General features: G+C 57.4%; 1 protein-coding gene across 9 annotated transcripts in view; it reads left to right on the top strand.

Annotated features, from left to right (window-relative positions):
• Positions 1–15,319, top strand: part of MARK2 (microtubule affinity regulating kinase 2) — a 67,038-nt gene that overhangs the window by 38,429 nt on the left and 13,290 nt on the right. For 8 of the 9 annotated variants that reach the window (XM_051833086.2, XM_051833084.2, XM_051833085.2 and 5 more), the window contains exon 2: positions 15,056–15,235. In XM_051833086.2, coding sequence (XP_051689046.1) covers positions 15,056–15,235 — 180 coding nt within the window. Of the gene's footprint in view, positions 1–8,909; positions 9,306–15,055; positions 15,236–15,319 lie in introns of those variants that run through there. The other variant, XM_051833082.2, reaches the window with a different exon arrangement.

Below are 15,319 nucleotides of genomic sequence, written 5' to 3'. Positions count from 1 at the left end.
CGACTGTGGTCCCTAAGAAGTGCCTTTTAAAGAGGCACTTGTCGGGCCCGCACTGTGGCAAAGCAGGCGAAGCCATCGCCTGCAATGTGGGCATCCCGTGTGGGCACCGGTTCAATTCCCATCTGCTCCACTTTTGATCCAGCTCTCTGCTAATGTGCCTGGGAAAGCAGAGGAGCATGGCCCAGGTGCTTGGGTCCATGTACCCACTTGGGGGACCCACAAGAGGCTCCTGGCTCTGGACTGCCCTGGCTCTAGCCATTGTCACCATTTGGGGAGTGAACCAGCACATGGGAGACCTCTCTCTGTCCCTCCTTCTCTCTATGACTCTGCCTTCAAATAAATTAAATTTAAAAAAAAAATAGGCACTTGTAATAGAAGATGGCCGTCGTCTATTCCTAAACCAAGGAAGATACAAACAGAAGCAAAACTGTCATTGCCTGCAGTTGGTGAGCCTCAGGTTTTGGCTTTGAGGGGTACTGCAGGCCCAAAGCCATAGCTGACCTGTGCTAGGCCCTCTGGGAAGCCTGGCCTTTGCATTCAGGCCCTGACTGCAGACAGATGAACCCTCCTGTGTTGTCTGGCAAAGTAGCCAGTGTGGCTGCCCAGACCCTGCCTCTCCACACAGGATCCCACAGCCTTTGACCTCAGTGCAATGTTGGGACACGCCCAGTGAGGAAGCAGGAGGTACCGCCTCACAGGGGAGCGTTGATTTGTCCCTGGTATGTCAAGGCACTGTCGGAGGGGCCCTTTGCCCTCCCCGTCTGGTCTTCCTTAATGAGCCCTTCCTCCTGCAAGGCGGCACCATTCAAGATCCCTGTCCTCCAGCCTCAGTCCTCCTCTCCATCTCAACACCTCTCCTGCCCCATACCCCAGCCTCAAGCTCCAGTGTTTTTTTTTTTTTAATAAAACTGATTTTTTTAAAAAATTATATATTTGAAAGAGCATCAGAGAGAAAAAATGAAGAAATGGTCTTCTATCTGTTGGTTCACTCCCTAAATATCTGTCACAGCTGAGGCTAGGCCAGACTGAAGCCAGGAGCCAGTAACTCCATACAGGTCTCCCATGTCAGTAACAGGGACCCAAATATTTAAGACATTGTGGCCGGCGCCGCAGCTCAATAGGCTAATCCTCCGCCTGTGGCGCCAGCACCCCAGGTTCTAGCCCCAGTCGGGGCGCCGGATTCTGTCCCGGTCGCTCCTCTTCCTGTCCAGCTCTTTGCTGTGGCCCAGGAGTGCAGTGGAGGATGGCCCAGGTCCTTGGGCCCTGCACCCCATGGGAGACCAGGAGAAGCATCTGGCTCCTGCCTTCGGATCAGCGCAGCACACCAGCCACAGAGGCCACTGGGGAGTGAACCAATGGAAAAAGGAAGACCTTTCTCTCTGTCTCTCTCTCACTGTCCACTCTGCTTGTCAAAAAAAAAAAAAAAAAAAAAAAAAAAAAAAAGACATTATCTGCTTCTAAGATGTGCATTAGCAGAAAGCTGGATTGAAAGTAGACGTGGGGCTCAACCCCATGTGCTCTGATGGAGGATGTGGGCGTCCCAAGTGGCAGCCTAGCCTGGTGCACCACAGTGCCACCCCCCAGATCCTTTGACACGCTGTTGTTCAAGTCAGATTCAAATCCTCTTGCATCAAGTCCTCTCCCTGACTTTGAAGGTTAGGCAGCCTGAGTGTGTGCTGCCCTTGGTGCCCACAGAACAAGGCTGCGCGACTCAGACTTCCTCATCTCCTGGTTCGTTTACCGCCCAGTTCCAGTGGCTGGGCCCCTTTCAGCTGGCCTGAGAGCACAAGACCACTGGTCTGTGTTTCTGTAGAAAAGTGGTTCCTGCTGAGAGTAGACCTTCGGTGAGTTGAGGATTTCTCGGTGAAGATGCTGCCTTGGCGTTGACGTGCTGGTGCAGGGGATCTTGACTCTGTGGCCATGGCACCATCCTTTACCACAGTCCTGTGCCACATAATGAGCACATGTGGGACAGCGGCCCAGTGTGGTCACACCGCCTAGTGATAGCTGGCAGAGCTGGCACGAGTGGCACTCCCCGAACAGCACACTTCTCAGAGCATGTCCCATCAGTAAGTGAAGCCAGGTGACAAAGACAAAAGGAAACAGCACCTCCTCCCACCCAGAAGGGTTGCTGGAGAATTGCTCTGGTCTTTGTGATTGCTCTGAGACACAGGAGTGTCTGGGCTTCCGTGTCAGCTGATCTGACCCAGAATCCAGTAGTTCCTGAAACAGGGCGTCCCCTTCCGTGACTCAGGAGCCCTCTCCTGACTTGTTGGTAGTGATTGGCAGTCGTGGGGAGGTGGCCCTCTGCTCGGCAGCAGGAACAGCCAGGTGGGCGTTTATGCATCTGAGAGGCAGAGAGAACTAGAGCTTCCGTTGGTGCACGCCCCTGCCACCTGCAGTGGCCTCCAGCGGGAGCAGCAACTGGGAACCAGGAATCAAGCCAGGTCTCCCACATGGGAGCGCAGTCATTGGAGCCGTGGCCTCTGCCTCCCGGGGTCTGCACAAGCAGGAGGCCGGAGTCAGGAGCAGAGCTGTATGTTTAGGCATCGTGATGTGGGATGTGGGCATCCTAACTGATGTCACACACCCTCCCCCAGCTTGATTTTTGGTGGTCACTTAAGTGGAACATCCTGGCCTGGTGGGGGGATGTTGTGAGGAGAGGTGGCAGGACTGGCCTTGGTGGTTTCTGTGGCTTTTTCCCCTGCTTGTGTTCTGACCTCTGGCCATGGTGACTTCTGGGACAGCAAACTTTGTCCCAGTGAGTCTCCTGACATTTCCTCCTCCTCCTTCACTCCTTCTTTGAAACTGGAGGAGTGGGAAGGCAGCACTTTTCCACCTCAGAGGGAGCTGCACTGGAAAGAGGCACATGCCTCGTTCAGCACCTGTCAGCAGCCGGAGAGGACCCACAAGGCCTGTTTCCCAGCCTGGGCTGGTTCTACTCAGCATAAAGGCATTTTAAGGAAGCCACAGTGGAAAGAGCAGAAACAAGGGGTTAACTCTGCGCCCAGGTAGAGGGCTGTTGCATAAATGCTGAGATAATTTTTTTTTAAGATCTCATGCTTTTTTTTTTTTACTTTGTGTTGGCAAAAACCCCAGGAGAAGATGGGAGATTCTGGGAGGAGATGATTATGCTGGGTGAGTCAACTGAGCTCCCCAGCTGCCGTTTTTAGTTCCTTTGCTTTCTGTAACAGGAGACAGTTTAGGAAGGGTGGGGGCAGGGTGGGAATGCTTATTTGTGCACCAGGACAGGAGGCAGGTGTGTAGGGGTGAATTTTTTTTTTTTTTTTTTTTTTTTTTTTTTTTTTTGCATCCTAGGGTTGACAAGGCCTTACAGTCAGCACATTGGTTCAGGCAGAGCTCTCCGTGTGGTAGACATTAAACAGATGTCTCCCACGATCCTTATACAAGTCACTGTCACCTCCCCAGTCAGTGGCTCTCAGAATGACCCATGTTGCATTACACTGTTGCAGTGAAACAAGGGGTGTTGGTAGCAAAGCGGAGAAGGGAGTGAGTGTGGCTTGAGTGGGAAGGCCTGGTGTTTGTCCCTGGCAGCAGGGAGGGTTCCCTTCTGTGATGAAAGGAGGGCTTGGCTTCATTGACAGGAGCCGGGGAGCAGGTGGGCTGGTCCTGTGTTCTGAGTCTGTCTCCAGTTCACCTTGGTGACCATCTTTCATCTGCCCTTGGAAGGAGCAATCTTAGGACCCACTGCCCACTTGGATGTTGTCTGCAGAGTTCGCAGATGGGTGTTGTCAGGTGTAGGTCCCAGAGACCATCATAGAGGTACCTCAACACATGTTCTTATTTATTGTACACATTCATTTCTTCATTTCTTCAGCACTTTTCTTTTTAAATATTTGTTTATTTTGGAAGTCAGAGTTATAGAGAGAGAGAGAGAGAGAGTGCTTCCATCTGCTGGTTCACTCCCCAGAAGGCTGCAACAGCCAGCACTGGGCCAGGTTGAAGCCAGGAATCAGGAGCTTCATCCAGGTTTCCCTTGTGGCTATCAGGGGCCCAAACACTTGGGCCATCTTCTGCTGCTTTTCCCAGGCCATGAGCAGGGAGCTGGATCAGAAATGGAGCAGCCAGGACACAAACCAGTGCCCATGTGGGATGCTGGCATTGCAGGTGGCGGCTTTACTCGCCAAGCCACAATGCCAGCTGTATTTCTTCAATACTTATTGAATACTGTGCTAGACATAGTTCTGGGCCACACATAAGACAGGCCAAGGTTCCCCCCCCCACTCCTTTGTAGTACAGTCTAACAGGGAAACTCCAACGGTGTTGAAAGAGGGGATGGGGGCCGGCACCGCGGCTCAATAGGCTAATCTTCCACCTGCGGCACCAGCACACCAGGTTCTAGTCCCGGTTGCCCCTCTTCCAGGCCAGCTCTCTGCTGTGGCCCGGGAGTGCAGTAGAGGATGGCCCAGGTCCTTGGGCCCTGCACCCGCATGGGAGACCAGGAGAAGCACCTGGCTCCTGGCTTTGGATCAGCGCAGTGCACTGGCAGCAGCGGCCATTGTGGAGTGAACCAACGGCAAAGGAAGACCTTTCTCCCTGTCTCTCTCTCTCACTGTCTACTCTGCCTGTCAAAAAAAAAAGGGGGGGGGGGATTGGGTCTCCAGGCAAGAGTTTTGATCTTCCCTCCTCTGCCCTTGTATGTAGTGCGTGTTACGGGCCAGGGAAAGCAGCTTTCAGGATCCGAAGTTGCACCTGTTTTCTTCTGTGACTGTTTTGGCGTGGGCAGTCCAGGTGTGAGGGTACAGGAAGCAGTGGATGGTGTGGACAGTGCTCAGCGTCAAGGAGGAAGCCTAGAAGGTACCCTGCTTCGAGCTGAACAAGGGACCAGGGGGTTTCCTTGCCTGGACCTTGTAGAAGAAGGCTTTATTTGCTTGGCAGAGCACTGCCTTTTTTTTTTTTTTTTTTTTTTTTTTTTTTTTTTTTTTTTTTTTCCCAACATTTGTATTTGGAAGACAGAGGAAGAGAGCGATCTTCCATACCCTGGTTCACTGCCCAGATGACTGCAACACCCAGGGGCTGGGCCAGGCTGAAGCCAGACGCTTCATCTGGGTCTCCCGCCTGGGTGGCAGGGGCCCGAGTGCTTCCACTGCTTTTCCCAGGTCATTAGCAGGAAGCGGAATCAGAAGTGGAGCAACTGGGACAGAAACTGGCGCCCATGTGGGATGCCAGCGTCACAGGCAGCGGCGTTCGTTACCTGCTGTGCCACAGCACCGGCCCCAGAGCGTTGCCTTTCAGTGTGTGGACCTGGGAAGCTTTGGGGACCACAGTGGGCACCCATTCCCTACCTGACAGCCAGAGTGATGCCACTGGACGTTCAGCATAGGTCGAACTCCAGTGACACCCCTCACCCCTCCATGTGCAGCTTCCCTGCAGACAGCCACGGAACCGGGTACAGAAGCCCAGAGTCCAGCGAATATGCCCAAAACAAAGTACCAGACAAGGACAATGAGCTTTTTTTAGGAGCACGGCCCAGGCACCTGAGCCGCTCTGGTCGGTGTCCGTCAAGTCCCCATCGTCCTCTGTAGAGTGAGCCAGACCTCTGTGCTGCAGGCTGCTTCTGCCCACCCCCACCACCCCCGTCCCCCAGAGCCCGGGGCTGCCGGCAGGCTGGCTCCCGTGGTAGGGAGGAACTTGCTGGTCTCCATGGTGACAGTAACCCACTGGTACAGGAGGAGCCGAGTGAAGTGTGAGGCTGGCAATGTGAGCTTCCCCCAGCCCTTGGCACCATGTGGCACTGGTATGGCGGCTGCTGCTCAGGCCTTTTCGGGAAAGGAGGCGTTAAGGAGCTGAAGGGAAGAGCCCAGGCAGGGCCTGGCAGGACCACCCTCATCCTCCTCTGGGCCACAGGGCGGGCAGAGGCGTGGCCAGCTTGTCACTCACCCGCTCCTGACGGGCGCTTTGCTGCGGGGGAAGAGGGTCCTCTGCCTGCCAGCCTGCCATGGCGGGAATGGGACATTTCCTTGTTCCAGAAGGAATGCCGGGTGGGGGGGCTCAGCTCGCCTCTGCTGGTGCTCTAGGCAAGTGCTCAGGAACCAGAGCTCTTCCCGGGGCCTTTGAGAGGGGAGCCAAGGCCCCTACCCAGAAGGGAAAGGGGACATCAGGCCACCCTGGGCATCAGGGCTGCTGTAGGCGCGGACGTGGGTTTTCTCTTTCAGTCTTCCCTGTCACCCTGTGAAATGGGTGCAGGTTAATGTCCTCGTTTTCCAAGTGAGCACACAGAGGAGTCAGTCGCTGAGCTCATGGCTCGCACCCAGGTGTGCCTGCGTCGGCTCTCGCTGTGCCATGCCGCCCTGCCCGTGATCAGTCCCGGACTGAGGCAGGTCTCCTGTATGGCTTCCCACCTCTGAGTTTCTAAGAGGAGGAACCTCGCTGTTCTCGGCTGGGGCGATTGGCGTGGTGGCCAGAGCCGATGAGCAGGTTCTCGGGTCAAGCGGCCCTGGAAGCTCCTGAAGCCCTCCGTGTGTGTGGAACCCGCTGCGTTTCGAGAGGAGCCCAGTGTTTCAAGTGGCTCTGAGGACGGGAGCTCTGAGGAGTGCTCATTGCACTGTGGCTTCCAGGCGGGAAGTGGAGTGAGCTTTCACTCCAGGTCGGCTCTTGTCTGCTGGTCTTTCCTGGCAGCCTTTGGCTTCTGCTGTGGTGCCTTTGAGGCCTGCAGCCCTCCCCCACCCCCCACGGCCAGGCTGCGGTGCTGGGCTCCCTGCCTGGGGTGAGGGCTGCAGCTCGGAGAGCCACCCTGCCTCTGGCATCCTGCTCAAGTTGCAGGCTCTGCTGGTGTCCTTTGTCGGGGAGGCACCTCCCTGGCTGGAGAAGGGGAGCTCTGGCGGCTTTACCCAGCCCCAGCCTCTCCTCTGCAAGGGGACACTAAGGGTGCCTGGTCCGCCGAGGTGGAGCCAGCCACAGCCGACTGGAGAGCCAGTGCGTCCTGCCTCGCCGCTGGATTTCAGCAGTGCTCGCCCATCCAGGATGCTTGCCCAGGAATCAGAGCTCTTCCCGGGCCCTTGGAGAGGGGAGCCAAGGCCCCTACCCAGAAGGGAAAGGGGACATCAGGCCACCCTGGGCACCAGGGCTGCTGTAGGCGCGGGCCAGGATGAAATGGTGGCTCCTGGAGGCACCGAGGGAAGGAAGGGTGCAAAGCACTCAGGACTGAGCTGCTTGCCTCGCCCTGGAGGACCCTGGCGTCCTGGGTCCCGGGTCCGAGCGCCTGGGTCCTGACTTCCTGCTGCTGTTCACCCTGGGGGCAGCAGTGGTGCCTCAAGGAATTGATTCCCTGCCACCCAGGGATCAAATTCCTGGCTCCTGGCTTTAGCCTTGGCCCAGCCATAGCCATTGTGGACGTCTGGGGGAGTGAACCATTGGGTAGGTGCTCTCTGGGTCCATTTGTCTTTGTCTATCAATCAAGAAATTGTTCAAAAACAAAAACTAGGGACTTGCCACAGCCATGTGACTCTCTCTGCCCCGGCTCTCGTCAGCCTGCCCGAGGCCAGTGCTCAGCCCTTCCTCAGTTGTGGAACCCCTTGCTGTCTGCCACAAAGACTTGTCACTCTGTGAAGTCCCAGGCTAGAAAATGAAGCTGTTAGAGGCTGCCCTCAGCGAAGGGACAGGTGGCTCAAGCAAGCCTGAGCCCAGGCCCCCGAATAGAGGCCTCTTCCTTTGAGGTCAGGGTCTCCCACCCTGGGGGGAGGTGGAGGAAGGAGGGGGTGCCCTGGGGCCACCTGGACAGACCTTCAAACAGCTCCAGCATCGGCCACCGTGGGGCGCTCTCCTCTCTGGGGTCCCAGTCTTCACATCCTCCGCTCAGTCCCTGCAGGAAGAGCCAGGACTTCAGCATCAAAGGGTGACTGTGGGGAACAGCAGCTGCTACAGCGGGCCCGGAGCCCTGGGCTGTGGCAGCAGCTTCTCCCTGGGCCACAGGGACCCCACTCACGCTGTAGATCTGTGTTTGGAGGACAGACGCGTAAGTGTTGGCGTGTGATGGGGTGGAGCACACTGGCTCTGTGGGCCATCCCTAAGGACCAGGGTCTCCAGGAGTGGCTGCTCAGGGACCGAGGGCACAGAGGAAGCCTCACCCTTCCCTGGAGGGGTTCTTCACAGAGTTGCTTAATGGGAAAGGCCCTGGGCTACACAGAACCAAGAGCCAGCCGGGAGGCTCTGTGACCAGGACACAGATGGGGGGCCGTGGTCCCAAAAAAGGCCTCTTGCCACATGAGCTAGCCACCATGCCCCGTGCTCAGCACGTGCCCAGACAGTGGGGGCTTTGTAGGGGAAGTGTAGGAGTTCCTGTAGAAGCAGGCGAGGGATTGGTGACTGAAGATTTGGGATTGAGCAGATGCCTGGGGCTGGACTTGGCAAGTGCGGGGCGGGAAGGGACTCAGGGACATCTGGATTGTTCCCCAACCTTCGGATTAAATATATCATTCTGGTCGGTGAAAAAGGGTCTTGATCTAGAGCCACAGGTCTCTGAAGGGCTTCCCAGGGCTGCCAAAGCCCCTGACGCCATGATTAAAGTGTCCTGTGGCTGACAGGTGTGTGCATTTTCTCAGTTAAGCAGTACTTCTCCAGGTAGTAGGAAGTCCGTCTGCCACTGCAGGTCGTGGTATCTGCTGACACCTGTGCCCCTCGGCTCTTCAGGGGGTCATTTGTTGGTGTTTGAGGCCTCGTTAAAGGATCTGCCCCCACCTAGGTCCCACCTGCTGCAGGTGAGATAAGGGATTTATGATAGGCCCGCCTGAGTGAGGCTCCTCCTCACCCTCTCACCAGCTGCTACCCAGCAGAGCACCTTGGGGAGGGTGGGGCCGCCCGCTTCCGGGGAGCGAGGGGGGAGGGGAGGAGGAAGTTGGAGCAGACCCGCCTCTTTGTGTGCCTGCCTTCCTGCCCAGTCCCCTCCTGCCCCTCTCCTCCCACCTTGCTGCTTGTGTTGGTGTCCTGCGAGTGCGGGCGCTTCCTCGCCACCAGGGCCGGCCCAAGAAGCTGCAGGGCTTTGTCCCCGTTGCTCTCCAGGCCAAACCCAGCCTTTCTCTGCTAGTGGTGGTTTCGGTTGCGACACCGTCCAGGTTCCCAGGCAGGAACCGCTCGGCCCGGCAGCTGCGCTCCTGTGCGCCGAGGAGGAGGTGGGAGGTGTCGCCCGCCGCCGCCGCCGAGCTGAGGAAGGGCAGCTGACGGAGCGGCCCCCGCCCTGGGCCTGGCTCTTGCCGGCCTCTGTACTTTGCCCTTGCTGCCTGACAGGTTCTGCTGTGGGCCCTGCTGGATGGAAGGCGGTGGTAGTCCTGGTCCCTTTCTCCAGCCGGGTATGTTTCCCCTTCTGGACTCGGATTGCCCTCTCGCCTTTCCCCCAACCCGCGGAATCACAGGGTCTTCCAAGAAGTGCCAGAGGGAGCCAGGCCCTGGCACGGGGCTGTGGAATCCAGAGGAAGGGTCCAGATGTCAAAGAGGCAGAAACCAGGAAAGAAAGAGGAGCAGGCAGTGGGAGCGGCCGGCCTGAGGGGCAGAGGCCCGGGAGGCTGGCTGTGAACAGAGAGGGCGCTTGGGTGCCTCAGTGAGATAGGACTGGGATCCGGCCCCCGCCCAGCGCTGGTGCCCAAGGAACACTTTTCTTCCCCACTTCCACAGCACTCTGGCTTACTCTGCCTCTGGCCTGGGAGTGCCTGCCCATACCCCTTCCCATGTGGCCCCTTTCCAGCCCGGGAGAGGCCTCAGGACACTTGGAGTCAGCCCCACACGGACAGCCCCAGAGCGCAGCTTCTCCTGGGGAGAGCCAGTGGCAGGCGCCTCCAGCTTTAGGGCAGGGGGCCCTGCCTACCTGAGTCAGCGCAGGCCTCGGGGTGGAGGCTGTCTTCCGGACGAGCCTGGCAACACGCCCAGGCCAAGTTCTGAGATCCCAGGCTGAAGGGCCTTGCAGACGGAGTGTGTCTGAGACTCTGCCCTCCACGTCCTGCCTTCCTCCACCTCTCGCTGGCAGGCTCCCTACTTCTGAATCAGGCCTGCTTCAGTGAGCTGCTTGCGGATCCCGCCTTGAGGGGGACCCCTTATTCCTTCCGAAGGCCACTGGGGATCACGGGGCTGCCTTCCACAGACCTCCTGCGGCCTTGCGGGCTTGCCTGGGCTTCATGTCTTAGAACAGGCAGCCCACAGGTGGAGGGGAGAGCGTGCTGTAGGCAGATCTTGTTTCTTTCTTTTTTTTTTTTTTTTAAGATTTTATTTATTTATTTGAAAGAGTTACACAGAGAGAAGAGAGGCAAAGAGAGAGGTCTTCTGTCCGCTGGTTCTCCCTAAATGGCCACAACGGCCAGAGCTGCGCCGATCTGAAGCAGGAGCCAGGAGCTTCCTCCAGATCTCCCACGTGGGTTCAGGGGCCCAAGGGCTTGGGCCATCTTCTACTGCTTTCCCAGACCATAGCAGAGAGCTGGATCGGAAGTGGAGCAGCCAGGTCTCAAACCGGCACTCATGGGCTGCTGGCGCTTCAAGCCAGGGTGATAACCCACTGCACCACAGCGCAGGCCCCGGCAGATCCTGTTTCATTGGCCCAGAGGACCTCCTGGACCTCAGCCTGCCTCCCTGGATGGACCCGGGCACAACCTCAGACGGACGCTCCCCCAGGACAGCCCCCCACGCCCTCGCCCCTTATCCTTCAGGGAAGGAGCCAGGTGAGGAAGTTGCCTCGCCTAGGGCCTCCCCGAAGAGGCCTGTCTGCTGGGGACTTTCTCCTCCCGGCAGTCCCGTTCTCATGCCACACGTCCTGCTGCGGAGACACGTTTATAGCAGAGGGTCCGAGCTTTAGTGCCTCGAGGTGGGCTGCTGGGTCCTGAGACTGGGCTTGCTGACTTGGGGGCAGGGGATCAGAGAGCGGATGGCGGAGCGCGTGCGCCCGCTCCTGAGTCCCGAGCAGCACAGCCTCCTTTCTGTCCCCGGGCCAGCCCATCACAGTTCCTGGCTCCCCTCACCCCTGTGAGGCTAGAGGCGGGGCGGCTGCAGGTACCCACCTGGACCCTCTGCGTGGAGGAGACCCCAGCAGGGCCCTGCTCTGAGAACATCAGTATCTGGGGACGCCATGGCTGCTCTTTCCCGAGCGTTGGTGCAGCCCCTCACATGCGGCCTCTCCGCCTCAGGAAGTAGGGGATGCGTGTTTTCACTCTCAGATAAAGGCGGTGGGGGGACAGATGTGCGGGACGCTCCAGCCGCATCTTCGGGGTGTTCTCTGCCCCTCGGGGAAGCAGCGCCTCCCTCTGTGGACGTTGCTGACTGTAACAAGGCTGCTGTGTGTGGAGTGAGTGAGTGTGGGGGTTGAGCTCCTGCTTCTGCGCTCCTCGTCCTGACCAGCAAGGGAGAGAGAGTGCGGCCAGGCCAGGAGCGCACAGAAGCACCCAGAGGGTGGGCAGGGCAGCGCCATGATGCGCAAGGGTTCCCCAGTTTGGCAGCAGAGTGGCCAAGGTTCCAGACCCCGAGGCAGACGCTGAATCCCTCAGCTAGCTTTTAAGGACTTGGAGGCTGGCGGGCTCCTGGCTTTTGCTCCTGGCCTCAGAGAAGAGGGGAGTGACAAGAACCTCAGGATGGCCGGCACCACGGCTCACTAGGCCGATCCTCCGCCTGCGGCGCCGGCACCCCAAGTTCTAGTCCCAGTCAGGGTGCCGGATTCTGTCCTGGTTGCCCCTCTTCCAGTCCAGCTCTCTGCTGTGGCCCGGGAGTGCAGTGGAGGATGGCCCAAGTGCTTGGGCCCTGCACCTGCATGGGAGACCAGGAGGAAGCTCCTGGCTCCTGGCTTCAGAGCGCACCGGCCATGGCGGCCATTTGTGGGGGTGAACCAATGGAAAAGGAAGACCTTTCTCTCTGTCTCTCTCTCACTATCTAACTCCGCCTGTCAACAACAACAACAAAAAGAACCTCAGGATGGGGCTGAGAAGAGGAGAGCCACAGGCCGGGTCTTGAGAACCTGCTATGTGGGCCCAGGCTGCTCTTTAGATTTTTAAATTTATTTATTTTCATTTTATTTGAAAGGCAGAAGGACAAAGACACCGAAAGAGATCTTCCAACTACTGATTCACTCCCCAAATGCCCACAACAGCCAGAGCTGGGCCAGACCAACCCAAGAGCTCAGTCTGGGTCTCCCATTGTGGGCAGCAGAGACTGAAATGACTTGAGCGTGCTACCTCCCAGGATGTGTGTTATCAGGAAGCTGGGTCAAAGCTGGAGTCCGCAGCGGGCTAACCCACCGCCTGTGGCACCAGCACCCATGTGAGCGCTGATCGGTTCCCAGCAGCTCCACGTCCAATTCAGCTCCTGCCGATGTGTCCGGGAAAGCAGGGGAGGAGGACCCAAGTGCTTTGGTCCCTGTACCCACATGGGAAACCCAGAAGCTCCTGGCTCCTGGCTTTGCTCTGGCCCAACTCTGGCTGTTGCTGCCGTCTGGGGAGTGAACCAGCGGTTAGAAGATCGATCAATGGATCTATCTCTGTGTGTGTCTCTCTGACTCTGCTCTTCAAGTAAAGTAAATAAATCTTTAACAAAATGAAGTCGAGGGGGGCCTGGCCTTATGGTGCAACAGGTTAAGCTGCCACTTGAAGCACCAGTATCCCACATGGGAGTGGTTCTGACCACTATTCCCTTTCAGTCCAGCTCCCTGCTCATGCACTTGCAAATGTAGTGGGTGGTGACCCAAGTACTTTTAGATTCCTGTCACCCATGTGGGATACCCGGAAGTCACCATACTAAGAAAGAAATGGAGTGACAACTTGAACCTCATCATGCCTACATGTCCCAAGCAGCAGCTTAGCCACTGCCCCAAACACCTGCGCCTCAGGGTGCCCTTTAGGAGGTACCAGCAGGAACCAGGAATGCCCTTCTTTCCATGGAGTATGGACCCTTGAGATCCTTTGGGAGGGCAGGAGCAGGCATTTTAAGCTGTTTGTCTAACACACACTGTTGGGGGAGCAGCCAGGCTTAGGCGAGCTACAGGGAGTGTGGGGAAGAGGGCAGTGTGGACAGACAGCAGCAAGGGGACTCTGAGGAGGTGCAGAGGCGTGGAGGAGTGAGGGCTTGGCGGAAGAGACAGCTGGAGCCCCAAGGAAGTTAGGAGAGACTGTTCTGGGATGTCAGGAGCCTCCCCATCAGTCAGCCAGCTGCGGGGGTCACTTGTCCAGCAGTGGGCTTCTGGAGTCTGGGTCAGTCAGCTGACCGAGAAGTTGCCCACAGCCGTTGTGCCGAGGCCCCACGTGGGCACGGTGCAGAAGGGGAAGTTAGAGCAGTGTGCTCACGTGCTGTTTCTGTCGTTTGCAAAGCGTCTAGTTGGGCAAGCGAGCTTTTTGCCAAGGAACCCTGGACAGTTCCCTAGCAAGTCCGTCTTTTCTCCTGGCTTTTGAGGGCTTCGCTTATAGCCAGCAGGGATGACGAAAGGAGCTTTGACTCACACCCCTCTGGTCACACCGCAACCATCCAGACTGTCTCCCTAAACTTTCAGGGCAGCTCTGGATGGCCTGGGGCAAGGCTCTGGCAACAGGTTTGTCCCAGTGTGGCAAGCGACAGCGGCAGTGGCAAGGTGTTCTTCGAAAGAGGAAAACTGGATCTCGGGACAGGAGTTAGAGCAGACCCTCCTTTAGCACTGTATTGATACAATCCACGTAGCACCCAGTCCACCCATTCAGAGTGGACGTGGCGCTCACTTCGACAGCACACAGACTAAGATTGGAATGATGCTGGAAGATACGCATGGTCCCGTGCAAGTGACACACAGATGCATAAAAACGTTCCACGTTCTTAAGTAAATACATAAAAGTAGATTTGTTCTCTTGTAAAGAAACAAGCTGTGCAGTTGAGTGGCTTTTATTAAATTCATAGAGTTGTATAATCATCACTGTGCAACTTTAAAACATTCCCGTTACCCCAGAAAGAAACCCCACACCCCTTAGTTGTCACCGTCAGGTCTTCCTTACCCTTCTCTTCCCTGGACAGCCGCTGGTCTCCTCCCTGCCTGTAGATCTGCCTGTCCCAGACACTTCACGTCAAAGGAATCCTGCAGCATGTGTGGTCCCCGGTGGCCAGCCCAGAGCCTGCCCTGTCCTGGCACGTGGCCTTCACCGCCTTCACTGCCTCGGCTGCCGTGCCCTGTGTGTTTCTCCATTCGCTGGCTGATGGGCGTCTGGGTGCTGTGCACGGGACGTTGACACAGGCCGCTGTGTGACCGTGCTTGCAGCTCCTCTGCCGTCCACCTAGCAGTGGAATTGCTGCATCGTACAGTCACCCTGCCATGGGCACCATACAGAGTCTGTACAGCGCCTCAGACACACAGGTTCTTGTAAAAACGGATTTTAGGAAACAACTGTGCATGGATTTCAGTTTAGGGTGGTTTTGTTTTGTTTTGTTGTTTTGTTGTGGTATTTTTGCCAAGATAAACCTCCTCTTAATTCTCCTTTTCCATAAGCGTTTTGAAGTGTGGTTATAGTGTATTCCTGGACCACGTCCTTTTTTATGCTGTCTTGTACCTGTTCAGTGCCTGCTGTGATTTCTGCTTCCTCGCAGCCTTACTTGGGCTGTGGAGCATCCAAGGAGAGCAGAGCCGGGCAGACCACTGCCTTGACCAGCCAGTCGGGGCGTGGGTGGTCCATGGATGAGGGGCACAGGACGGCCCTCGTGGGCTGCCATGCTCCTTAGGAGACGTGACAAACACCTGTCAGGTGATGAACAGCAGACTGGTGTGACGGGCTGGGTGGCAGGAGGGCCCTGAGGCAGTTCTGGTCATGTCACGCCGGCAGCTTTACTGCAGGTGGCCGAGGAGCTGCTGGGCTATTGGCATCCACAGGGCATCCGTGGATCCAGGATGACACGCTCTGGGCCTCAGTTCTTGCACCACCGGCTCTCTGGAGAGAACACTGGCTGTCTTCTCGTCCCCTTCTGTCTTTTCCGCTGCCTCGTGATCCTTCACGTGCCTCCCAGCCCCTTGGAGTCTGCCCTAGCACCCTGGCCTCTTGCACTGTTCGCAGAGTGCTGAAGGCGAGGCGTGAGGGGCCTGGGGGGGCGGCGAGTACAGGAGTGTCTGTTTCCCCTGCAGCCCACCCTGGGACACCTGGATTCCAAGCCCAGCAGTAAGTCCAACATGCTGCGCGGCCGCAACTCGGCCCCCTCCGCTGACGAGCAGCCGCACATCGGCAACTACCGGCTCCTCAAGACCATCGGCAAGGGCAACTTCGCCAAGGTGAAGCTGGCCCGGCACATCCTGACTGGGAAGGAGGTGAGCGCTGAGGCGGGGACGTGGCGCGCCAGCAGGTCGTGGCGGGGCCAGGGCTGCAGCCACCTTTCAGGCCCACAAGGGCGC

This window comes from Oryctolagus cuniculus, chromosome 1 (assembly GCF_964237555.1).
Source record: "Oryctolagus cuniculus chromosome 1, mOryCun1.1, whole genome shotgun sequence".
NCBI classification, from domain to species: domain Eukaryota; kingdom Metazoa; phylum Chordata; class Mammalia; order Lagomorpha; family Leporidae; genus Oryctolagus; species Oryctolagus cuniculus.
The sequence above is the reverse complement of the archived record's forward strand: the minus strand, read 5'-3'. Positions and strand labels throughout refer to the sequence as shown.